The 25,939-nt window shown below is 43.1% G+C and overlaps 1 protein-coding gene across 1 annotated transcript in view; it reads left to right on the top strand.

Moving 5' to 3' along the window:
• RAB22A (RAB22A, member RAS oncogene family) overlaps window positions 1-10,767 on the top strand; it is a 26,385-nt gene extending 15,618 nt beyond the window's left edge. Inside the window, exons 6-7 of the mRNA XM_024201713.3 lie at window positions 6,372-6,481; window positions 7,773-10,767. Of these exons, the coding sequence (XP_024057481.1) occupies window positions 6,372-6,481; window positions 7,773-7,870 (208 nt within the window). The 3' untranslated portion in view covers window positions 7,871-10,767. The remainder of the gene's footprint in view (window positions 1-6,371; window positions 6,482-7,772) is intronic.
• The last annotated feature ends 15,172 nt before the right edge of the window (window positions 10,768-25,939 follow it).

The raw sequence follows: 25,939 nt of genomic DNA, 5'->3' as shown, positions 1-25,939 counted from the left end.
AAGTAAATTGCTGTGAAGGAGCCTGGGTGTGAACTTGGAGGATTGTTGGTTATGGGTGGGAAAAGTATGGAACAGGTATTTTGGTGGGGCAGAGAGAGATTGTTAGGGAGCTTCCCCCATGCAAACATTGGCTGACCCCTAGCCTCTCCCATTCAGTCAGGCACATCTATCCCTGTCCCCATGTATCCCTGCACCCCCATGTGGCCCTGCACCCCCTCCCCCTGTCTCCATGTGACTCTGCCCCCCCACCCAGCCACTCTCCTGTCCCTGTGTAGCTATGCTCCCCTCCCCAATCATGATGTGGCCCTGCACCTCTCTCCCCCCTGTGGCCCTGTGCCTCCACTTCCATTCAGCCCCTGCCTCAGTCTGTCCTCCCCCACTAACCCTTATGAGCCCCTGTCTAATCCCTTCCCCCCACCACCACCACCCCTGGCCAGCACCCCACACTGTCTGTCTCCCCATAGCTCCTGGCCTGGCCTGGCCTGGCAGGTGCTGCGAAGAAGGCAGGTTCTTTCTCTTTGCTAGCTGGCTGGGAGCTGCTGCTGTTCCTGCACCATAGCACCCTCTGGTGGGCAAAAGGTGGAACTGCAGCAACATTTCAGCAGAAGCTTTTTTCTGCACAAAAAATTAAAAATATGCATGGCTCATTAATTATGCACGCATGCAGTAGCACAGAATTCCCCCAGGAGTAATGTGAAATAGCATTGTGACTTAAGGAATTTTAGCACTTACTGCCAGTCACACTGTAACTAAAGTTGCAGAACAGTTTCCATTATATTTGCATTTGTTTTAATTCCATTTTTGGCTGAAATTCTGCCCTAAGGGGAAGTATTCTCTTAAAGCCTCAGGTAGTGTTGGTTTTTTGGTGGGTGGGTGGGTGTGATTTGCTGGGGCAGGAGCGTGACTATAGTGCACTGTATTTTATAAAACACAGACAACTTGGAAACAGTTGAATATGAAACTTGGAACATAGAGTCCTTTGTGAGAAACATGTCCTTGACCAGTTTTGGAGAAAAAAATTGTTAGAAATCAATAAGGTGTTTTGATGTGTTTGAAAATTGTACTGGATATTGACAATAGACAATTTCACTGAGTCTGAGAGTTTGCATTGCTTTCAGGAGGTTGAGAGCATGCATGTGCTGAAATGTGCACTTCTCAATGCATATTAATAACTGCTGACTAGAGCCTGACTAGGCAAGACAGCATGCACACTGAACATAAAGACAACTGAATGCAAAAATAATACAGTAATGTGGCATCAATAGTTCTTCTTCGAGTGCTTGCTCATGTCGATTCCATTCTAGGTGTGCATGCGCCCACGTGCGCGGCCATCAGAGATTTTTGCCATAGCGGTATCCGTAGGGTCGGCAGTGGCGCCCCCTCGAGTGCTGCACTCATGTGTCAGTATATCAGTCACCACCGGCCCTACACCTTCTTAGTTCCTTCTTACCGCCCATGGTGGTTAGTCGGAGCGCCTTTCTTGCATAGCAAGGGCTAGCGGTTTTGTCTCTACTGACTTCAAGCCTTAGGACCTTGTAAATAGTTTGTTTATAGTAGTTAGCGTTAAGTAGTTAAGTGTAGTTAGTAGTTAAAGTTATAGTCCCAGCGGGGACTTTGCCCCAGGCGACCATGCCCTGGTCTCCCGGGTTTAAGCCCTGCATGGACTGTAACAGGCCTATGCCTGTAAGTGACCCCCATAGCAGCTGCCTCAAGTGCTTGGTGGAATCACACGTGCCGTATTTGTAAAAACTTTCGGCCCAGGACTTGGAGCAGGATATTCGTTTGCGAGCTCTCATCATGGAGTCTGCCTTTTGTCCGGCTTCTGAGCTGTCCCGCCAAGACTCACCAAGTACCTTGGTCTCAGTGCACCCCCAGCACCCGACTCAGCCCGGCTCCGCTCCCCGTTGTCAGTGCCCAAAAAGAAAGCAAAGAAGTACGGCTCCCTGGCACCAAGCAAAAGTCATGGGTCATCAGGCAAGAGACCCAATTCAGGCCGTCTGGCCACTCCAGAGCCATGTATACATGCCTCCCCGGTTGGGGCTCTTAGCCCGTTAAAAGGTCCACCACCAACTCCTGGGAGCGGTATGGGACCCAAACCCCTGACTGCACCGATGCCTTCCCAAGCTCCCCCAGCGCCGAGAGAGCAGAGGCCTCCACCCACGCCACCGACACAGCACGTGCCACAGGAAATGGGAAAGGCTCCCCACGAGGGCAAGCCAGCCGCTAAGAACCTTCAGGGGGCAGTAGAATGCCATTGATCCCCCCCCGAGACAAGACAGCGTCTCCACCTCTGCACCGCAGATTGGTGGAGTTGCATCTCAGATCCTCTGGGGCTCGCCCTTGGTCACCAGCACCACGATCGTGGTCCCCGCCGTCTCACCACGGATCGCCTAAAGGGAGGCACCGGTCTCCGTACTACCAGCACTGTTGGCCCTCCCATCAGTCGTCGTCTTGGCACAGATTTTGCTCGCCTGCCCCGTGGGAGCACTCCCCGTCGCATCTCCAGTCCCACCAGTACTGGGCCGCTCGATACTGGCACCGATCCTCTTACTCTGGGCACCAGTCGGCGACGGTCAGCAGGCAGACTCAGGCGGCGATGGCCCCTGAATTCCTCCAGCATGGAAGGGCAGTTCAGCCCCTCACCCAGACTCCACCTGTGCAATAGGGTACCTGGGGCCACGTTGACATCAACGGCACCGCCTTGGCAGCACGGCCAGTGACCTTATTGGAGCACATGGGGAGTGCTGGTCATGGCAATGCCCCCTTTGCACCGCTCATCTGCCACCACCTCAGAGCATCAGTTAGCAGCACCGATGGCACTGGGCTGGGTGCATGAGGCATGCTAAGAGGTCGAGGCAGAGGAGACTGCACCCACCCCTAAACCTCCCTCCCCCACAGGAGACGATGCCCCCGGGCCTCCCCTGGTGGTACAGTCATCGTCTTCGTTCCCGGACGAGGCGGTTGCGGAACCCTCAAGGGCCAGCCCGCCAGATGATTTTAAAGAACATCAGGCCCTGCTTTGACGGGTGGCCGAGAACTTGGGCCTAGAGGTGGAGGAGATGGCCAAGCAGGCAGACACCTTGTTCGACGTCCTCTCAGCCTCTACCTCTGCCTGTGTCGCACTAGCAGTCCTCAAAATTCCCAAGGCCCTCTGGCAAACCCCGTCATCTATCCCTCCCACCTGCAGAAGGGCCAAAAAGAAGTACTTTGTCCCAGCCAAAGGATTTAAATATCTTTATACCCACCCTCCCCCGGGCTCACTAGTTGTCTCTGCAGCCAATGAAAAAGACAAGCAGGGGCTCACCAGCTCAACTCTCAAAAACACAGAGGACAAAAGACTGGACTTGTTTGGGAGGAAAATTTATTCAACTGCCAGCCTGCAATTCCAGGTGGCAAAACATCAGGCCCTCCTAGGCAGATACAATTTTAACTTATGGGACTCCCTCCATAAGTTCAAGGAGTACCTCCCGCAGGGTTTAGCCCAAGAATTCGGTAACGGGTGGAGGAGGGCGCCATGGCGGCTAAGTGCTCCCTCCAAATGACATAGGACATGGCTGACTTGGCAGCTAGGTGGCTGCTTCGGCAGTGGTTATGGGACGCAGCTCGTGGCTTCAGACCACCGGCCTCTCCCAACAGATGCAGACCTCGATCCAGGACCTCCCATTCAATGGGAACGGTCTTTTTTCAGAGCAGATGGATGCGAGGCTGCATGGATTAAAAGACACTCGGGCCACCCTTCACTCGCTGGGCATGCATAAGCCCTAGTCTGCCCAGGAACAGTTCTGGCTGCCCTTGCCACCAAGGCCTTGGCAGCGTCGTCCGGGGCCTGCAAGGGGAAGGGATAGGGACATAAGTTACAACCGCCGCTGCCCTTCCTCCTCCCGCTCACCTGAGCAGCCTGGCCTGGGGGCCAGAAGCGCTATTTTGAGGGTGCGCTTGAGAGCGACTTCCCCTCCTAGCTACACTCCCTTCCCTCCCCCCCCCCCCCCCCCCCACTGCCAGTCAACTCCCAGGATCCACCCTGTTCTTTCCTTGACTGTCTTCGTTCCTACCACTCTGCCTGGGTGCGGGTCATCTCGGGGTGCTGGACAGAGTGTCACAAGGCTACACCCTGCAGTTTTCGGCCACCCCTCCCTCCCATTCTCCCACCCTTTTTCCTCTTCCTCTTCCTCTTCACAGACCCTTCTCATGAGCAACTCCTCATTTAAGAGGTCGAGAACCTCCTGCGCCTAGGGGCGGTGCAGGAGGTCCCTTGGGACATGACAGGAAAGGGGTTCTACTCCCATTATTTCCTAATCCCAAAAGCAAAAGGGGGCCTCAGACCATTCTGGACCTGTGACGCTTCAACAAGTCTCTCAAGAAGTTGAAGTTTCGCATGGTCCCCCTGGCCTCCATCATCCCCTCCCTGGATCCGGGAGACTGGTACGCCACCCTCGACTTGAAGGAGGAATATGGAAATAAGCGAAGGTCAGACATTTCCTCCGTTTCATTGTGGGCGGATGCCATTTCCAATTCACGGCGCTCCCCTTTGGCCTCTGATTGGCCCCAAGGGTCTTCACAAAATGTATGGCACCAGTAGCCATTTACCTGAGACATTGAGGGGTCCAGATCTTCCCGTATCTCGACGATTGGCTCATCAAGGGCAGTCTCGGGAACAAGTACAGAGAAGCCTCGATCTGGTGCGTTCCACCTGCCGCAACCCGGGCCTATTGGTAAACAAGAAAAAAATCCACCTTAAGGCCAGTCCAATGAATTGGGGTGGTGCTCGACTCCACGCGAGCCAGAGCCTTCCTTCCGGAGGCGTGTTTTCAGGCCATGCCGGACCTGATCTCCTATGTGAAGAACAGCCCGCTCACCATGGCTCACACCTGCCTGTGGTTGTTGAGCCACATGGCTGCCTGTACATACGTGGTCAGTCATGCCCGGCTCCATCTCTGGTCTCTGCAAGTATGATTGGCATTAGTTTACATTCCCAACAGGCACAACCTAGACCGAATAGTCAGGGTACCAGATCACATCCTATCATCCCTGAATTGGTGGATGAACCCCAGGTCGGTGTTGCAGGGAGTTCCCATCGCAGCCCCAGCCCTGTTGCTGACCCTGATCTCCGATGCTTCGGACCTGGACTGGGGAGCCCACCTGGGCAAGCTCAGCACGCAAGGCTGCCGGCTGCGAGACGATCTGGCCCTCCATATCAATGTCAGGGAGCTCAAAGCGGCTTGCTTGGCCTGCCAGGCTTTCTTATCCCACCTGAGGGGCAAGGTGGTGCAGGTCCTCACTAACAATATTGCCACGATGTATTACATCAACAGGCAGGGCAGATCCAGGTCGTTGACCCTTTGCCAAGAAGCTATCCACCTTTGGGACTTTTGTGTGTGGCATGCCATTCATCTGGTAGCCACACAGCTGCCCAGGACTAGGAATGTGTTTGCAGATCGCCTCAGCAGGACCTTCTCGTCTCACCACTAGTGGTCGCTCCATCCGAAGGAACCGAGAGGACGTAGGGCCGGCGGCACCTGATATACTGACACATGAGCGTGGCACTTAAGGGGGCACCACTGCCAACCCTATGGATACCGCTAAGGCAAAAATCTCTGACGACCGCTCATGTGGGCACGACACACTTAGAATGGAATGGACATGAGCAACACATCTCGAACAACAACAGTTACGAAAAGGTAGGTACCGTTTTTTCCTAGTTAACTTTAGTTTCCTGACCTCTCAAAGCAAAATTAATTTGTATGTATTTTCTACTCACATTTACAATAAATGTGAAGCTTGACATTAGTGTTAAATATCTACCATAAAATATATAGGGTGTGCCATGTAGTATGGCTCAGATGCCTGTGGGAACCTTTTCATTTCCTGTCTCTTTTGTCTGTACAATCTGAACGTTTTAAACTCTGCTTGTACAGAACATTGCTGTGATGCAGGATATTAGGGTTTGTAAGCAAAGTCTGGATTCCTACTGAATGAGATGGATATTAGAAGTAACATGTTTTTTTCCGATAATTTGAGCTGTTTTTCTGAGAATAAAGCCCTCCCTCCCCCCTCGGCTGACTTCAGAGCTGCATTCTGGCACTCTTAAGAAAACACATCCATATTTTCCAGAGAGGAAAATGGTGGTGGCTGTTGAATTTATATGATGGTGCTGTCCAAATACTGTTGTTCAGGCCACACTATTGTCCGGTTCTTGGGGTTACATAAAAGAAGAGCTGAGGATAGAAATTGACCTCTCCATGAGGAATGGGATGCCAAACAGTTGACACTAAATCACTTTTTGAAATTACTGTTAAGTAGAGAGCCAATTTTTCTAAAATTGGGATAATTAATGTTTCTGCTTTGTTCACAATGTTTTCTTTTCTTTTTAGAGAAGTCATGGAAAAAGACGCTAAAGACTATGCAGATTCCATCCATGCCATATTTGTAGAGACCAGTGCTAAAAATGCAATTAACATAAATGAACTCTTTATAGAAATTAGTAAGTACTTCTTTAGTTAACACTTTTTTTCTCTGAAGGAAGCCTAAGCAGAAACTTGACTACTGCATTAGTTTGTAGTTCTAGTTTGCTGAGAGTACATTGGGTTCATATTTGTCACCACTGGTAGGGATACAAGACTGCAAGATGATCTGCTGTTTTCTGGTCCTCTTATGACCTCTAAAAGCTTCTGCCTAGAGATTCTAAACCTACTATGATGATCCACATCACTGGATAAATAGCAAGCAGGTCACTGTCATAAAAGTCAGTGTCATCTTACCCTATCTGTTGGTGAATGTTTCAATTAGTAGTTCAAGGTCACTGAAGGGTGAGGGAAGGAAATGCATGAGGGATACCAAAACCTTCACAAATACAGAAGGGGAAATAGTATTTCCAATCAGAGTACCGTGTTTAGATTTGATTAGGGGAATGTATTATCCAAAGCATCATTGGCTAATGGGAAGTAGTAATTGTGTAATTATCACACAATTACTAAATGTGATTTAAAACAAAGCATTTTTGTGTGGATTCCCTTTAGGAAATTTTTGATAACCCTGTCCCTCAATTAGACCACAAATAATTTTTTTCTACAGTATTCCAAATTGACTTTTACATGGAACAAATGCAAACAGTACCCACAAGGGAATACAGTGCAGTACTGCACTCTTATAGTGAGGATTTGAATTGTAATTCGGATGGCTATAATAAATACTGGACACTTTTATGTGCAAATATCTCTCAGCTTTTGTCTTTTGAGTCAAGTAAACAGTATAAAATTAGAGGCAATCCTTGCATAGACACATCAGAGTTGTCAAATGATTGTGAAGCTATTTAATGTTTTTTACTTTAAACTAAAACAAATTTAAAGACTCATGGAAGTAATTAAATATTTTGTTTACTACTGACTTTAACTACAACTTCGATTCTTTTATAACTATTTAAGGAAATCAGGAAGCTATTTTTCTTATGCATTTAGTTGATTTTGAATAAATGTTGATGCTTGAAAAATGCCAAACCAGATCATGTTGTTTAAGCATTAAGCTTAGGGATATAGGGTGAGATCTGATGCACTACTCTGGCACTTTTACACAGAGAAAAGGGGCCAGAGCAGGCATGAGGAGTCCTAAAAGCCCCATATCTATTCAGGAAAGAAGGGAACCTGCCCTTACAAGGGGCTCCCTCCAAAGTCCAATCCATTGGATTAAACGCTTTTGCAAATATCAGATGCTCTGTAAAAATGGTTTCAATAATTAATGTAACTCTTGCTAAAAACTTTTTTGTTTTCTCTTTATAGGTCGTAGAATTCCATCAACTGACACCAACCCCCCATCTAGCGGTAAGGGCTTCAAACTTAGAAGACAGCCTTCAGTGACAAAACGCAGCTGTTGTTGACTGATACTTTAGAAAATCAGACTTGTTTTGAAAGTAGGTGGTCTTGGAAGCTAATAGTTTATGTTGGGTATATATTATTGGTCTTAGAACTTATCTGCCTGATGTTCATACTTCAAGGTCCCACAAAAATGGACCAGCTCATCTGACATCTGTATGCTCACAGAAGAGACTGCAGTCATGATAATGTCAGCCTGTTTACTTACAACATATATAGTGTCTCTTGTATTCAAAGGGAATCCATCATCAGTTCTTTGGCCTTGCGTGAAAGGAATGTTGACATATGGATGGTAGGACTGAAATGTTTAATAGTTTTGTAATCAACATTATATGTAATGTTTTTTGTAAAAGGGAAATGAGCACTTTCGTGGTCCAGAGGGATGAGGAAGGGGGAAGAAACAGCCCTGTTGAAATAGTGACTTTAATTTTAAGGCTATTCTGCTACCCTTTCAATTGTTATAATGAGCATTATTTTAAATATAATTGTAGCTAATCCAAAGTACAGTGAGGCAATTGGTTGTAGATGGCTACAAAATAAGTTACTGATAAAAATGAGCAAATCAGCCCATCCAGTCCCCAGATCCCACTTGCACTTTTTATTTAAAGGTATTATGAACAAACAAGCAATGAATTTTAAACCATAGACAATCTTACCTTTTCATGCTGGCTTAATCATTTAAAGGCAAACTGATACATTTATAAGCACCTATTTGTTTTTAGTAAGCATTTTTACTATTAAAAATGGTGGTCGAAGAGAACCTAGCTAAAACTCTTTCTAAATTTAAACTTGAGCATGACTGACTGACAACAGGTGCCGTCAGTAGTTCTAGTAAGACTTTAATATTTTGGGGGAAAGCTCTTTATTGCTTCGCATGTGTAAAGTGTTTGTACTATATTTATGAGACCAATGCCTAAAGTATTATAAATTATGTAAAAGCAGTTGAGAAATCAGCTTTCTTCAGTCTTTCCATTCCTCACCCATTGATTGAATCTCTGGGGATCTCCAACGATTCTGTCCCTGCTTGTGAGGTCTTACATTGCAATCAGTGACCTCTTCCAGAAGAAGGTTGGGTGATGCTCCCCTCCTATCATATCTGCATTTCTGCTTGAAATGTTTGGTAGATGTCGCTGTTGGTGAAGCATGTGGCTTGTCCATTGAGCAGATCACCTCTGCAGTGCACCCAATCCTTGCTGGCTGAGGCACAAAAACACAAACAGGAAACCAAATCCAAGTCACGTATGGTAGCGTAGATCGTTACCTCTTGGTTCCTGGGTCTAGCCCAAATAACTTTTTAATTACTTGGCATTTTTTTAAGCAAATCAGCTTTTAGCTTATGTTGTATTGTTTTTCTTACATTTTATATTAAACTATAAATTGACCGTATCCTATTACGCTATTTTCATTATTTATTTTTAGTTTCCTCCAGAGCTAGTGGAGAACTTCTTATTTTTAAAGAAAGAGCCTAATAAAGTATTTTCAATATTTGAGTTTAAGTTTTGATATTGAAGTTAAAGCCATGTCTGTGATATTTGTTCCTGATTTGTAATTTGGCATTCTACAATCTTAAGTATTTTAGCTGAAGGAAATTTCAAAGAATAAGTAGGAAATGAAACAGCTTATATTTCAGATTAAATCATATTCAGAATCCTTGTTTCAAAGCTATCCTCAAGCAAACTATTTCACTATTATAGTAACTTGGTGTGATAGAAAGCATATTCTGAATGGGGTTAATAGGCTTTAATGAAATGTTGGGGTTAAAACTTCTTAAGACCAAGATTTCAAAATGTGGCCTCTATCTGTGGATATGCAGTCCTTCGAGTGTGCACTTCTGTTTGCTGCAGTAGCATACACATGCTCAAACTTCCTGCATGTGCAGATGGGTTACAAGCATATGAAGTCTATTGTGTGTGCCCAAAAAGTTGCATGCACATAAATGGAGGCTGGTTTGAAGCCCCTATGAAAAAAATTGCCCTAACAAAGAATCTTACAATAAAGACAGAATAATTATGTATTGGTGTGCAGCATGGTTCAGCCTAAAATATATAATAATACGATTTAAATCTTTGGGTGGCATTTGAAGCAATAGATTATAAGCATAAAGTTTAAAGTTTTGTAAAAGCTATGATAGTGTTCTATCAAAGCAGGCTAGCAACTGACCACTTATATATATATATAATTACTCAAAGCCCTTGCACAATGGCAATCATTGAATGCCGATCTTGTTTGAAAGTCTTGCTCTGTCTTCAGTTAACCAACTGGCAGGGTTCTAATAAATAACAGACCGGGATGTGGTTATCCACTTAATGAAGATAGATTAAAAATTTTTGATTTCAAAGCTAGTCCAAAAAAGATGTCAAGCAGTATACTCATCTGGCACTTCAGTATGCTTTTGTAGCAGAGTTCCCTTTCAGGATAACACAAATTATATTCCTCTTTAGGGTTGGGGGGTGTTTACTTGGAAGCATCAGCTCACCATTTTGTAATGCTGGTTTTGTAATTATCACTGTAACCCCACACTGAAAATATTTTGTACCCTTCGATTACAAATAATTGCTTTTTGTTCCAGCTTCTTATCTAAAGATAAGATTCAGTATATACTTACAGTAGGTTCTGTCGAGCTGCTACTACACACCATATTTTGTTATCCCATGGTTGCATGGTGTCACGGTTCTACCTGCAAGCTGTTGATGTTGGCAGTGCTTCAGAAGTCTCCTTCCCCATTCCACACCAAGGCATTAGGTGCCTTTACTATCTTTAATATAATATGTTCACCTGCCTTGGATTTCTTCAGGCTTGTTAATGGTGTTTGAGCATAAGAATTTTATTGTACACCTCTACTTTGATATAACGCTGTCCTCGGGAGTCAAAAAATCTTACCGCGTTATAGGTGAAACCGCGTTATATTAAATTTGCTTTGATCCACCGGAGTGCGCAGTCCTGCCGCCCCCCCCCCCCCGAGCACTGCTTTACCACGTTATATCCGAATTCGTGTTATATCGGGTCGTGTTATATCGAGGTAGCGGTGTAAATCTGACAAGTTTCCAGACATTGAACAGCATATTAAAAGAATAAATATCTGTGAAAGATCAATAACATCTCTCATGCAGAAGATCCATTCAGGGAGCTGCAAACAGATTCACACCCTCTAAATTATCACTTTAGTGTCCTTGCACATAACAGTATAGGTTTAAACTCCATTGTCTCCTCTCTGAGAATAACTGGCTTAACTACACCTATAAAATATGCATTACTTGAAAAGAAGATATTTGACTATAGAATTGTAGTAATAGTCTTACAATAGAATCCCCAATCAGGATCCAATGAAGCCATATAGCCGTATCTCTTCTTAGCAAATCTTTAAAAACTTGAGAAATGTCCAAGGAAAAGCCCCTCTTTTTGGCCAGCATTTGTTTTTTTCCAAATACAGTTTGGCATTGGTAAATTTGATCATTGGCAAGATAGACTAAGATTTATACATCATCTTCTCTAACAAGCCAGTCCTATATCCTTCCTCCTCTGACTAAATCTTGATGCCTCGTAACTCTTCTTCCTTTTACTTTTTTAAATCTACACAAGTGAAATTTCTCTGTAGCTCTACCCACTTGAATGAGATATCAATGTAGTTTTTTTTTCCCTTTTGCAATTAAGTCTTCTGATTCTGAATCACCCACTGTTAGACTTAACTTGACCATTTCCATGCCTTCATTATCAGATTACCTAAAAATAGTTTCATAAACATTGGCTGCGACAAAGTGTCTTGCTAGTATCATGCCTGTTTAAAATGTGTCAGAATGCTGAGAGCTAAATTCTTTTGATCCCAGATCCCACCTGAAATTATCTGGAAGCTGAAATACAATTACATGAGTAAACATCTCCCTGGATCAGAGACATCCATGTAGTTGAGTGTTTGGCTTGGTGCAGTTTCATCTCTGGCAGAGCTACGTAGCTTTCCTGCAAATTCTACTGTATCAGTGCATCTCATCAAGCCATCAGCCTTCAGGCTTGTCTACAGTTAAATTTATAGCACTCTAACTTGCTGGCTCAGGGGGGTGAAAAATCATTCCCCCTGAGCGCAGCAAGTTTGAGCGCTTTAAAGCGCTAGTGTGGACAGGCTCCGACCGCTGGGAGAGCTCTCTCCCAGTGCTCGCGCGTGACCACATTCACATTTCAAAGTGCTGCCGTGGGAGCGCTCCCATGGCAGCGCTTTGAAGTTTCTAGTGTAGACGTAGCCTTCATATGTGCTGCATGGTGTTCAGCTGAAGTTACTTACATTTTTTGTCCCTAAATAACTTTTAAGTCTGTTCTTTTGGAGGTACTGAGCATCACTGGTTCTAGTTGACTTTCTAAAAACACTCTCATCTCTGAAGTAGGAGATCAGAAGCTCAGCACTTCTAAGGTCTCAACTTTTTAAATGACTGAAATGCACTCTTGAAAATTTAGCCTCTGATATTCTCAAAGGGAATGGACTTTTTTGAGGTATGATTTGAGTAATGGATGAAAGTAACATTATCCTCTCTGTAGCACACGCATGTCTTTCAGTAATGATCCTATGCATCTTTTTGAAACTGACAAAGTGGAAACATTTCAGCTCTTTCTTCAAACTGTGGACAAGACTTTGTTGTTTTTCAAATGAAGTACAAAAGTGTAGCAACTATTGGCTGACGTGTCTAAGATCAAGCTGGGAGCTTGATAAGCATGCTCCTAAATTTTGGGGGGGCAAAACCCCACAAAACTACAATGAATTGAACTCTTTAGTCCCAAATATATGCTTAGAAACTGCTTCTCTGATGTATGTGGCTTTACAGTACCATGTTTTTGTGCACCTGCTGAGATCCTCCTACTAAGCCTCTAAATGGACATGCTCTGCTAGTTTACTTACTTTAACAAAAGGCAGAAACATTCCTGTTTTCTTTTTCTAGAGGCAAAATTATTGAAAATCCTCTGGAAGCTAGGAATCGGAGTTCTCTTGGGAGTTAACAGTTTTTGCTACCAAGAAGTTAAAGTTCTTGAGCTATTTGTTGAAGCTTATTAGAGAAACCACATCTTGTATTAATAGCTTATTTATTTGTTTTGCCTATCTTTAAACTTTAAATTGATGCAGCCCTTAACTTCCAGTGAAATCAGTAGTATTTTTTGCTTGAAGTGCTACAGGGTCTGGTCCTTAATGTTTTTGATGGGGGCATTCTCTGCAAAATAAACCCTTTATGTGACTATATGTAATATGAATATAACATTCCTACAAGCACATGTGATGGGAGTGTTTCTCCTCCTTTAAGATAGTGTAGTTGGAAAATATGATAATTGCTATAGTGTTCTGGAAACATCATTCTTTAAATTGGTCAGGAGACTGGGCATTCGTTGTTCACTGGCCAGCTCTCATCAGGGAGCCATCTCCTTTGTAGATGGTAAAGCCTTCAATTTAGTTGCTGAAAATAAAATTTAAAAGCTATCCTCGACAGGCTCTTCATGAAGATGTTAAATCTAAACTATTCCGTATTTAATATTACTGGAGACAAAAAAGAAGCTTTATCAGTGATGTTTGGATGACTTCCCTCCTTGTGGAAGTGTCTCTAGTATTTATTGAGAATGAGGTTTTATATTTTTGGTGTGTTGACTACTTTGGGAATTGCAGATTTACAGGAGATGCTGTCTGAACTCCATCGCCTGTCACTCCTTTAGTGAGCCTTGCTTATAAATAGCAATAACTAAATAAAAGTAAAAATTCAAAGCAAATACTTTTTTTTTTTTTTAAAGGGCAAGAATTTGGATTATTCATAGACCTACTGTTACTAGCACCATCCCAGACCACATCTTATTTGTTCAAATAATTTCAGGTTAAACAACGAGGAGTCCTTGTGGCACCTTAGAGACTAACAAATTTATTTGGGTATAAGCTTTTGTGGGCTAAAACCCACTTCATCAGCTGCATGGAGTGAAAAATACAGTAAGCAGTATTATATATGAAAAGATGGGAGTTGCCTTACCAAGTGGGGCGGGGGGGGATCAGTGCTAAGGAGGCCAATTCAATTAAGGTGAAATGGCCTATTCTCAACAGTTGATTACTTTTGTAGTGCTAACGAGGCAATGCAATCAAGGTGGACATGGCCCACCTCCAACAGTTGACCAGAAGGTGAGAGTATCAGCAGAGGGAAAATTACTTTTTGTAGTGACCCATCCACTCCCAGTTACTCACTTGAGGATCTTGGAAGCTTCCAAAAATTGATCAGGTTTATTAGTCATCCCAACACCACAGAGATAAGAACTAAATAAATGTCTAGGTTGATTTTTGCACTCTTCTAGCAGTCTGAGTTCACAAATAATATTCTCTTCATGCATTCTTATGGAGCTACAATCAGTCACTTAATATAAGAACCATGTGTCCAGAACCAAACTACATAAAAGATGACTATAAAATTCTACAAAGAAAACTGACAAAATGAATGTTCATTTTACATTCCCAGCTGTACGTTTTATTAGACAACAAAAAACTTGTTGCGTGTAGAAATGAGATGTTGGCATGTGGATGTTTGAGGCAAAAATAAAATATGGCTTCTAGGATAAAAGATCTGTAAGCTGTCAGTTGTTCTTTCTGGCCAAAGAATGTGACAGCAGATGCCTTGTCAAGTGGCTCCAACTTGTGGGAGGAAGCAAGCTTGAAACAGCGTTTTTCGGTTTCTTGTGTAAGAATCCATGTGCCAAATTGTACTTGCCTATAATTTCAGAAAAATGCCTTCTGATTCTCTGGAGCGTTGAGAAATAAATGCAGATCTTCTTCCTGGTAATACAGCTGGAACCAAAGATGCCGAACTTGGTTATACATTTTTGACCTTCCTGAAGTTTATCCAGGCAGTGTCATAGAAAGGAAATCCTGTAGAGGGTGTTTAGAAGAAAACCTCTAGATAGACTCTGGCTTCAAATCTATCTTAACCTGAAATCCTTACTGGCAGCAGAAGTTTTTCTGAGACCCTAACTGATGGTCCCATACTGTAATGTACATTGTAGGTCTGACTGCGGTTTAGGGCCAGATTTTCAAGAGATCAGTGTAGGTGCCTAAATGAAGTGGGCAGATTTTTCAAAAATTCTCCATCTGACAACAATAACAGTTGCTAAATGCTGAAGGCTTCTGGAAATCTTGCTCCTAATGTTGACAACCTGTAGTGTGAGCATAACTATTTAAAATTGGATCAAATTTTTAAGACTGGTTGGCTTTTTCTTTTCACTTCCACTGGTAGAGTGATCCAGTGGAAATAGGGGAGGTGACATGAGTGGCTGCCATGTGCCCCTCTTCCTCACCTGTGGGTTTCTCTACATGAGGCGTATGATCTAACCTCTAAAGATTACAACAGAATTTGTTGAAACTACTCTAATTCCAGGACACTTACAAGATTTGGCATTCTTCCAAAAGGAACAATTGTTGACTTTCCCCTTATGTTATCTAAGAACTTGGGGTTGGCCATATTATAATCCCCAAAATTGGTCTTCACTTTTGTGGTAAAGAAACCCATTACCTCTGAATCTATTCAAAGGTATTTTTATTTTGTCTTTAGATGTGATTTAATTTTTCTTTGCTTCATTCCTGTTACCCTTCTTTGCATAGGTACTGTAATTTTTCAGATGTTGGAAGATAAGCCCCTCTTCTCTCTAGCCTTACTTTTCCTTTCTAGTAATTCCATCCAGTTATTGCTCTTGAACCTATTTTAACCCTTTACTTGAGTAGTCAGTGAAGATGGGTTCACTTCTACTTTCGTGTCTTGTTTTGTTACTCGTGTTATGATTTGTATTTTCCATGAAGCTATACTGTACCTTAAACCTATTATGTTTTCTTGACATCTTGCACTATGCTGCAAGGGATTCAGGTTGTAAGAGGTGACAGATCTTTTTCTTCTTCTTCTTCTTGAAGCATCTGCCATAGCAGCAAATATTTGTAAACAAAATGGTAATTCATTAGTACTGCCTTGCAAAACTGTTGTGAAAACATAGCAGCCAAGACACATACATCTACATCCTCCTGGGATGATGTAGGAAGTGTTACTCCTTTGCCAAAAACATTATTCACCTAGGATGGGTAAAGTTTTGCAAGACTTTGTTAATAAGACTTACAAATGATTAACTTTTGTATTCTTGAATACAGGGTAATGAGGCTGACAGATACTGTGTGTGTGGCACACCATGTGCTCATGGAGCACAGTGATGGAAACGGTACAAAGACCTATATAGAATGTGTATAATACATTGTCAAATGTGTTTTAGTCGTCTTCTTCAGGATGAAGAAATCATTCCACATGTCTTGGGGTTTTTTTTTAGTTTAAATAAAAAAGGAAAGCATTTAAATTCCTGTGATTAGGGCACAAAAGTAAAAAATCTTGATTAAGCATATAATTCTTGCAGTATAAGTGTTTTGTCTATAAACATTAATTTTTCCCATTTATCTTTGTACCAGCAATTCTGGTCCTTCTTAAGAATGTTCTGCCTTTAAAGACTATGTTGGGGGTTAACCTGGTGTAAGGGTTAAAAGGTCTGTGCCTTCTTACTTAACATCCATTATTAAAACAAAATATAAGCTCACAGTTACAAAAGCATTTGTAGTACTGTAAAGTGCACAAATTTACAACCATTGCTTCACTGCATGAAATATAGTCTGATTACTAGTGATGAAATATTGTAAGAATGAATTGCCAAGCTTATGAATGTTTTGAGACTTGATTTTTTTTATGGTCTTCTCTTGGGCTGGTCCTGAGAGTGTACACAGTAAGTCTGTATTGTTGGTTTGTAGATGCTAATGAAGAAAGCTAGACTTCTGATCTCTCTTTTTAGTTTGTATTGTTATAGTACATACTCGGCAAATGAGTTGGCATATTGTAAACTGCTTTGTTTCAGCTTAATCATTCATAATAAACTTTTATAATGTAATAACATGCAAAATCACTACCGATGTGATGTATTGTGCAAAAAAGGTGTAAACATTTTATTAATAAAATGTTTTTATAAATGTGCTGGCTTGGTTTCAACAATTTCCCTAGCTATCTAAGTTCTCAAAAATATTGTTACATCTCAGTATGTACAGCATAGTGTGTAGGAAAAAGGTTGTAGGAAATACCCCAAGGAAAATGTGAGTACAGGTAATACTTCAAACATATAATTTTTAAAAACAATGCTACACCTACCATCATCCATCTAAAAGTTGAATCTTTGTTGCAGGTGCACACACTAGGCAACACAAGACAAAGTTGCACAAAAGGAGAGAGTGAGTAATAACGAAGACAGGAAATGCAGCATCTGTCTTTAATGCTTCCTTTCACTTGCAACCTAGCCTCTGAGAAAATATAGACCATCAGAGTTTCATCAGCCACTCCAAGACCTGGCAAACATTTACTAGTCTCAGGCTGTTTAATGCATTGCTTTTAGCTTGCTTTTCTAGTTGCAGGCTCACAGAAGTGTTACACAAGCTGGTATTATTTTGATTGGGTAAACCAGAACTTTTGTTAAACTGCAGTGTTTTTTTTAAAAAACAATGGTTTTGTATCATGTCTTTTTAAAAAAAAAAGGGGGGGGGAGGCATTTATTAGTCAAATGTTACCTAATGAAACTATATATTTATGCTCAGGTCTTCAGTGTCTGTACAAGAACATAGATTAAACCTGTCAATTCAACATAACATACAGTAGGCTCTAGCCATCAAACTTGTCTTTGCAGCTGTGGAATCTGCAATAGCTCTTATTGGTTATGTACATAAGCTAGGAAGACACTTCCCTTTTCAGCCTACTCCTTCCCCTGACCACACAGACCCCCTCCTGTGTCTGTGTAAAATGGATTTTGGCATTGTCAATTTAAACCAAAATCTCAGGAATGGAGATTCATGCTATTCATATATGGTTTGGGTTTTTGAGTATAAGGCTGAGCGGCTAAACTTTGCTTTATAGAAACAAAATACATCTGCAGTTGTGTACACAAAACAAATCTGTAATCATGTGACTAACTTGAATGTTCACTCACTGCAGTTTTGCACACAACTAGCTAATTGTGGTCATAGATGCATGCAGTTCCGGGCGTGCCTGTGGCATGGTAGTTAGGTGAGCAATTGCATACACATTTTGCATGTGTAACTTACTTCAAAAATAAGACAAGCACTCACCATTGGAGCGCAGCAGAAGGGCTCTAAACCACAAAAATGGAAAAGAGAATAATACATAAAATTGGTTTTCTGTAAAGATGTCTTTAACCACCAGTGAGCAATAGACTGAGCAGAAAGGCAAGTGAGTTCCATGTACTTGGGCCTCCTCCTACAGTGAAAACACAATTGCCTCAGATAGGTTGCATAATGACTGTGGTTGCTCAAGCCAGGGAGTAAGTAGGCTTCTGCACTCAACCTGCAAGCATGGTGAAGCATTTCTACAACAGAAATACTCTAATCATGCCTTGTGCGGACACTGTCAGTTTCAGGGAACTGCACTTGTATTCCCCCTCAATGCCCTGAGGGACCATTTACTTAAAGGTTTCCAGCTCCCAAACGTCACCTTTGCTGGGCAGACACCCATGTCTCATTCCCTCCTGACTGGGAGTTTTAAGGCTGCACAGCTCCTTGCCTATGCTCTGATATCCCCAGCAATCTGGTCTGCTAAAAGGCCAGCGCCTGTCCTTTGCTCGCTCCAAGGGCTAGAACTAGTGTATGGCCAGCAGTTACAAGTTACCAGACAAGCTCTAAGCAAGCACATGTTTTCTTTAGGTTAAAAGCATAACACAGAAAGCATTTTAAAGAACTGTTACTATATGCATGCTAAAAGCTCAGCAGAGGTTGCTCATCAGTCTTATGGGGCCCTAGTAGGCTAAAGTCTTTCCAACCCTTCTGCAAGGTTTGGGACTCCCTCCCTTGGGCAGAAAGTCCTATCTGCTAGATTAGGATGAAGATCCCCGAGTCTGTTTAAACTCTGGCTATTTATCCAAAAGTCCTTTTTGTCGGGGGGGGGTGTCTCTTGGTGTCTGGAGCATTCAGTTTGAACTAGAGTATGTGAATCTTTCTGGGAGGTGATACCTCTCTGGCACTATTACAATCTGTGTGACCTGCCGTAATCACTACCCATTGTTTTTGGTTCCTGGAGGAGGTGTGGCAGCCCTCCCCCAAGCGGTAGGTCACAAAAATACATAAACTGTTCATTTAGTACAATGGAACCCAAAGATACTTAAACTTAATTCAATAATGTCTTCTAAGGATATGGCAGGAAGTTGCCATGTCTGTCACAGTCACAAAGCCAAGTGCTGCTGCTGTTGTGAGGTCATGCCAGCATCGTCGTGCAGCTTCTGCAAATTGTGTATGTAGTGAATGTACTTGGTACTTCATCTTGATGTTTTGAGCAAGGAGCATCTTTGTCCCCACCTGCTGATGTAGAGGGGGGAAAATGGGCTGCAGGTGTTTGCCCAAGCCTCCATCTGTCTAAGCTAGAAAGAGAAGAGGCAGCCAAGCTTCCTGAAGACTATTCCTCTTGCTTACTCCACACAGCTGTTACCACTGGGAAGCAGAAAGAAGAAGATTCCTCCACATTGATAAAGGGTGGTGCAACATCCTCATTGGACCCAGAGGTCACGTGCTGGAAAAGGCCCCCAACCTAGTTAACAGGCTCCTCCTTTTTCCTACAAAGGGAACTGCTGTAGGCCATGACTGTGTAGCTCTAGCAATAGAAGAAGAAAGGAAGTGAGAATAGGGAGGCCCGCTATATTTACTCGTGCCCCCTTCCCCTCTGAGCATGTCAGATGCCTGTTTGCAGTTGACACTTTTTCCCTTTTTGCATGTTGGGAATCTCATCCCCCTGACTTGGTTGGCCTGATGCAGTTAGTCAGTTACTGATCCTGCTGCTGCCGCTTACATGCACCACTAGGTTGAAGAGTAATTGGTTAAAGCTGAACTCAGGCAAGATGGAGGTGATGCTGGTAAGAAAAAGGAAGCCTTAAAGAACTGCCTCCACTAACAACCGCATCTTCCCTCTGCTTTCCCCTCTTAGTGTATCAAGCCAAGCTCTCAAAATATCCTCTGCCCTACACCTACCTAGGAATTTATTTTTAGCCAAACTTGATGTGTGGGATGCTAGAATTTTAATTAAAAGGTCTGTTGCAATGTGCTTCCAGCTTGAGGATTATGGTCAGTGTAACATTATACAAAACTGTCAGTAAGGTCTGCATAGGATCAATTATAAATTTATATAGAAGATGGAAATGAAACCCTCTCCTTAGTTACTACCTGGTACTAATGCCATAAGCATGCAGTATTCCCCTTCTAGCTTTTGATACTACACTTTACGATGTTTATCCAACAGCAGACTTCACAAAGGCAAGACATTTTGGAGAATAAAAGTCTATTAATGATAATGCTATTTCACTTTGTTTCAAGATCTTTATTTTGTCAAAATATATACTTCAGCATCTTTCTGTCAAGGAGCGGGGTTGCAGTTGACTTGGGAAATAGATGCTGGTATGTCTTTGCCACAGGAGCAATAGAAAAACTTGTTTAATGCATAATGCTCAGCTACTGTCCTACTGCCATCATTTAAGGTATTTCTTTGGCCATGTGTATTGTTTTCAAAGATGTCAATGTGCTTGCATAACAGAAATGATTTGTGCTTGGGAAAATGTATGGCTAGAGTCAAATGTTCAGTGTTGAATATGAAGGTACTGGCAAGAAAAATAGTATGCCCCCAAAACCACATATTTGCACCTGAAAGTTAGATAACTACATGCAAACAGCCTGATTTGTGCACACAACTTGTGAAGATGCAGCTTCCCCAATGCAGACCAAGTCTAACGCACCGTTTAAGGTACACAGTTTTATTAGTTAGAAGCTTCTACAGAAATAATTCCAGCACACAGCTTCAGAAGTTTATAGTCACAAAAGGGTACTCATCCATACTACTGCACCTCTGCCTTAACAATTTGCCACAATCTGCCTGGCAACAAGTTACCATATAGTCCCACCATTACTGGACTGTTAAAAAATTCAGAGTTGAGCTTGTAGATGGTTCTGGTGTATGCCCAACTCCGCAAATTTGATCCGTACAGTGCTAAATATACACACATTAATCACTTGTAACAAAAGCCTGACAAACTATGTTCACATTAGATTCATAATTTTCACTTTCATGACTAGAATTTTTACATGCTTAAACATTTCATCCTGGAGGCGAATATAGATGAACCCTCCAAAACCAAGCATATGAGTCAGGTTGGCAGATGCCAGTCACACTGCACTCAGTAGAATAATGCAACTCGACAAATCTTTTGAATCTCTAAATGTTTTTACACATCCTTGGCTTCTCAGGCACAAGATCTTTGAAAAGGTATAAGCAGCATATTGAATGCTTGCTTATTTATTTACTTTGGGTAAATATATTTTTTCTATACAGATAATTTTTAGGACACTTGGAAGTCCAAGATTTTCCTCTGACCTGCTCTGAATCCTGATAATATTTGATTAAAACCAAGCTTTGTACCTGTCTGCAAGCTTTCTACTGACTGCTCTTTATGGTTATGGATTGACACCCAGCTTAATGGGATCAATCTGTTCATGAAAATAAACAAAACAACATAAGAGGTTATCAGAACTGTAGAAGGCAAACTTCAGAGCATCATAAAATTATAATATGGAGAATGAGTGGCCTAAAGAAGTTTTATACTTTCTGGAGCAATAAATATATGAAATGTCCCCTTGTTTCAAATCTGAATGAATGTTGCTTGATAATTTTGTTTTATGGTGGTTCAGTAAATTAGAACCTGACAAAGGGCAGTAATAGCTGGCCAGAATGTCTCTGATTCCTGGCCAGTTGAATGGAAGTGAGTGACAGCCCAGGCACAGAAGAAGAAAAAAGAACAAGAAACCCATGCAATTCACCTTGTGGTATTATTTGACCATTTTTCCTCCAATATAGAAAAAGAATTTGGGCACAATACTACTTCCGATTAAAGTCCATGGTAAAACTCTCTGACTTCAGTGGTGCAGGTCAGTTTTGCCCATAATCAGTTGTCACTTGCGCTATATAATATGTAAAATTAAATGCTATAATATAAAAAAACCCAACCAAGATCAAAGATGCCTCTAGCAAACGAAAACAGAAAATGGAACAGGGTCTGAGTATCCAAAGAAAGACCAGGTCAGAGCAGCTGAAATGTAGCAACAACTATGGACAAGAGCAACTGAAATGTTGATATGTGGTAAAAATACTGCAGATGTACTTGTACAGACTTCTTCGGGGTGCAGATCATAATATAACCCGGGGTAGGCAACCTATGGCACTCGTGCCGAAGGCAGCACGTGAGCTGATTTTCAGTGGCACTCTCACTGCCCGGGTCCTGGCCACCGGTCCAGGGGGCTCTGCATTTTAATTTAATTTTAAATGAAGCTTCTTAAACATTTTAAAAACCTTATTTACTTTACATACAACAATAGTTTAGTTAGATATTATAGACTTATAGAAAGAGACCTTCTAAAAACATTAAAATGTATTACTGGCACATGAAACCTTAAATTAGAGTGAATAAATGGAGACTCGGCACACCACTTCTGAAAGGTTGCCGACCCCTGATATAACCATTCCACTTAGAGATGCCAATTTTTTGACAGAACAAGAAGCAATCGTCTCAAGTTGGAGTGGGGGAGGTCTAGGTTGGATATTAGGAAACACTATTTCACTAGGAGGGTGGTGAAGCACTGGAATGGGTTACTTAGGGAGGTGGTGGAATCTCCATCCTTAGAGGTTTTGAAGGCCCAGCTTGACAGAGCCCTGGCTGGGATGATTTAGTTGGTATTGGTCCTGCTTTGAGCAGGGGATTGGACTAGATGACCTCCTGAGGTCTCTTCCAACCCTAGTATTCTATGATTCTATCTTGCCAAAGACTAGAGCCTTGTCAATGCAAGCCTCAGGTCCTCTTAGCTCTGTATACATTATTTGCATGTGTTTGGATGAAAGTATTCATATTATATATAGTTATAAAATCTGTGTGTAATATACATTTCTCTTTTACATACTAAACAGATGGCATTTGTATCAATGTGATAATTGCAGAGCATTGTGAAAAAATGAGTTTATCACCTTTTTCTGCCTATTAATCCAGTTAATTGGGACTTTAACGCACCAAACACCTACGCACATTCAACAGCCACTCCTTTTAAAAGTCAACCTGCCTCAAGATTTTCTCATTCCTGCAAATGGGAATCCCCCCACCCCCAAATTACACCTCTCCAAGGCCTAGGATAGGCAAAATTCAACTCTGAATGAATGACAGTTTTTCTGTACAGTAGGTAAAAAGTCAGAGTATTATAGACTATAATCTTTGCTTCTATTCCAAACTCCAACTTGATTAAACTGTTATACTATACCATCATATATTCTGTATATGCCACATCTGTTACAGAAAAACTATTTTAGCAATGTTTTAAAGTTTTTAGAAATTGTATTAGAATTTTTTTAATCACCTGATGCATAAAGCCAGGTGCTTTAGTAACTATGAGTTAAATTAGTACAAGGCTCAGAGAGCCTTAAAACACCTAAAAATGATATGAAACTGCTTTTCCTATACATAAAAATCTCAGTTTTCAAGTATATCTTAGTCCATTTCAGGGGTAGATGTGAGTACAGGGCTCCATTGGAAAATCAGAATTTCCCCTTTTCTGTGGTCTAAAAATCCAGTCTCCAGATTTACAGTCATGAGATATCAGACTTTAAACTCATGATGTTATGTATAGAAAAGTTATTAACAGATATCTTTAATGCCTTGGACTGGGGTAATTTTGCAGACTCAAAATTCCACATTTAGAGTCAGAAGAAGGAATCATTTCTTTATCCCTTTGATGGTTTTTTAATGATTATTATTTAAAGCTGTTCAAGAAAATGGAATGTTTGACTAAATCCTGGGGAACCAGATTAGGCACAAGTACAGATGCAAAAGTACAAAATTTTTGGGAGCTATTTCTAGAGGCAAGTGAACATCTTACAATTCAGAATAAATACTCTTGGCCATGTGGAAGACTAGTTCTTATATCTAACCAGAATTCCCTGCTTCAGGCTGCACCCAAGTTCTGCACGTGCTATTCAAAGACTGTGCAATTAGCCTGCTGCGTGCTCTACCTAGGCTCTGCACCCAACCTGCTATGTGATATATTCAAGCATTTCACATTATCCCGGGCCAGTTCTCACAGACTGTGCCCTGCAGACTAGTCTCAAGGTATATGTCGAGTCCAGCACCTGTTTCACCCAGGCTGAATCCATCCTGGTCTGTGATATTCCCAGGATGCATGTCTAGCCTATTCCATACTGCTCCCAGACTGTTAAATTATGCACCTACCTAAATACCACCTTAAACTATGTATCTCTACTACTGCATCATATTCATATTCCCAGGCTCTGTCACCATCTGGCACAAGCTGCGCCCTGGCTTGGCACTCAGCTCAGCATTCACTAGTCCTGTGGTCTGCATCATCCCAACCCCACAACCAAACAAGACCAGCCACTGGCCAGTGCTCTCAGGACCAGAATTTGGCACCCTTACTGCCACTAAGTAGCACTTTCCAAGTAGTTCTTCAATTTAAATACATGGGGCTGCTTGCAGAGAGAGCTACAGGAGTAAGGGTGGCAGAATCCAGCCCCGGGGCTCTTAGCCAGTCCAGCCTAGCTCTGGGCCCACCAAAATCACCTGTTGCCTTCACAACATGCTCCTCCCAAGCAATGCACTCAGTCTGGTCCATGCTCTGCTCTGGCCCTGCCCTCCACATCCCCCCCTCCTCAGTGTGGCGCTGACCTGGCCCTGCCTTGCACACTCCCCTTCTCCAGGGCCGGATTAACACAGGGACTTTAGGGGCTGCAGCCTCAGGCTAAGGGGGCCCCCTGCAAAAATAAATCCATAATATGCTGGAGCATCCACGGGGAAAAATTAGCAGGTGTTCCACACCCACTGGCAGCCAAGCTCCCCCCGCCCCCACTTCTCCCCCTCCCTCACAGAGCTTCCCACCCGCCACCAAACAGCCGTTTGGTGGCACTTAGGACTTTCCTGGAGAGAGGGGGAGGAGCGGGGATGCAGTGTGCTCAGGGGAGAAGGCAGAGAAGAGGCAGGGCAGGGGCGGGGACTTGGGGGAAGGGGGTGGAATGGAGGTGGGGCAAGGGTGGGGCACCCACCTGGCAGAGGGGAAGTCGGCACCTATGGCTGGCACATCTCTGCAGCCCCTGGCGGGTGGGGGGGAGGAGGCTCCACACGCTGCACCCGTTCCCAGCACCGTCCCCGCAGTTCCCATTGGCCAGGAACCAGGCAATGGGAGCTGTGGGGGCAACGCTTGCTGGCATGGACATGCTGTCCCCACTGTCTCCCAGGGACACGCAAACGTGCCAGCAGCTGTCAGCTTCCAGGAGCGGCTTAGGGTTATAGAAGGCAGGGAACCTGCCTGAGCCCTGCTGCGCTGCCGACCAGGAGCCGCCTGTGGTAAGCACTTCCTGGCCGGAGCCTGCACTTCGCACCCCCTCTTACACCCCAACCCCCTGCCCCAGGTCAGAATCCCCTCCTGTACCCAAACTCCCTCCCAGCCCCCACACCCCCTCCTGCACCCCAACCCCCTGTCCCAGTACAGAATCCCCTCCTGCACCCCTCCCAGAGCGCGCACCCATCACCTTCTCCTGCACCCCAACACTCTGCCCCAGCCTGGAGCCCCCTCCTGCACCCAAACTCCTTCCCAGAAAGAAATTAATATAACAGCTGTTCTAATGTAAGAAGTAGGCTATTTTGAATTAATTTATTTCTATGTTTTAAGATTGAAATATAACCGCAGAACAGCTTTATGTTAATTAAAAGGCAAGTTTAGTATTAGCGTAAATAGCCCCGATGCCATAATTGTGATAATTTTGTTTTAAATTAGGAAAAAGACTTGTATACTGGGGTCCCCTAAAATCTCATAGCCCTGGGGCCACAGGAGAGTTATCCGGCCCTGGGTTCTCCCTCTATGCAGCGCTGTGGCCCCGCCTTGCATGCTCCCTCTCCTTGCCCCTCGCTGCTGCGCCCTGGCCCTGCCTTGCGCTCCCTCTTCCTTGCGCCCGGCCCTCCCCCCC

This window comes from Terrapene carolina, unplaced genomic scaffold (genome assembly GCF_002925995.2).
Source record: "Terrapene carolina triunguis isolate 2854851 unplaced genomic scaffold, T_m_triunguis-2.0 Scaffold130, whole genome shotgun sequence".
In the NCBI taxonomy this organism is placed as follows: Eukaryota; Metazoa; Chordata; order Testudines; family Emydidae; genus Terrapene; species Terrapene triunguis.
The sequence above is the reverse complement of the archived record's forward strand: the minus strand, read 5'-3'. Positions and strand labels throughout refer to the sequence as shown.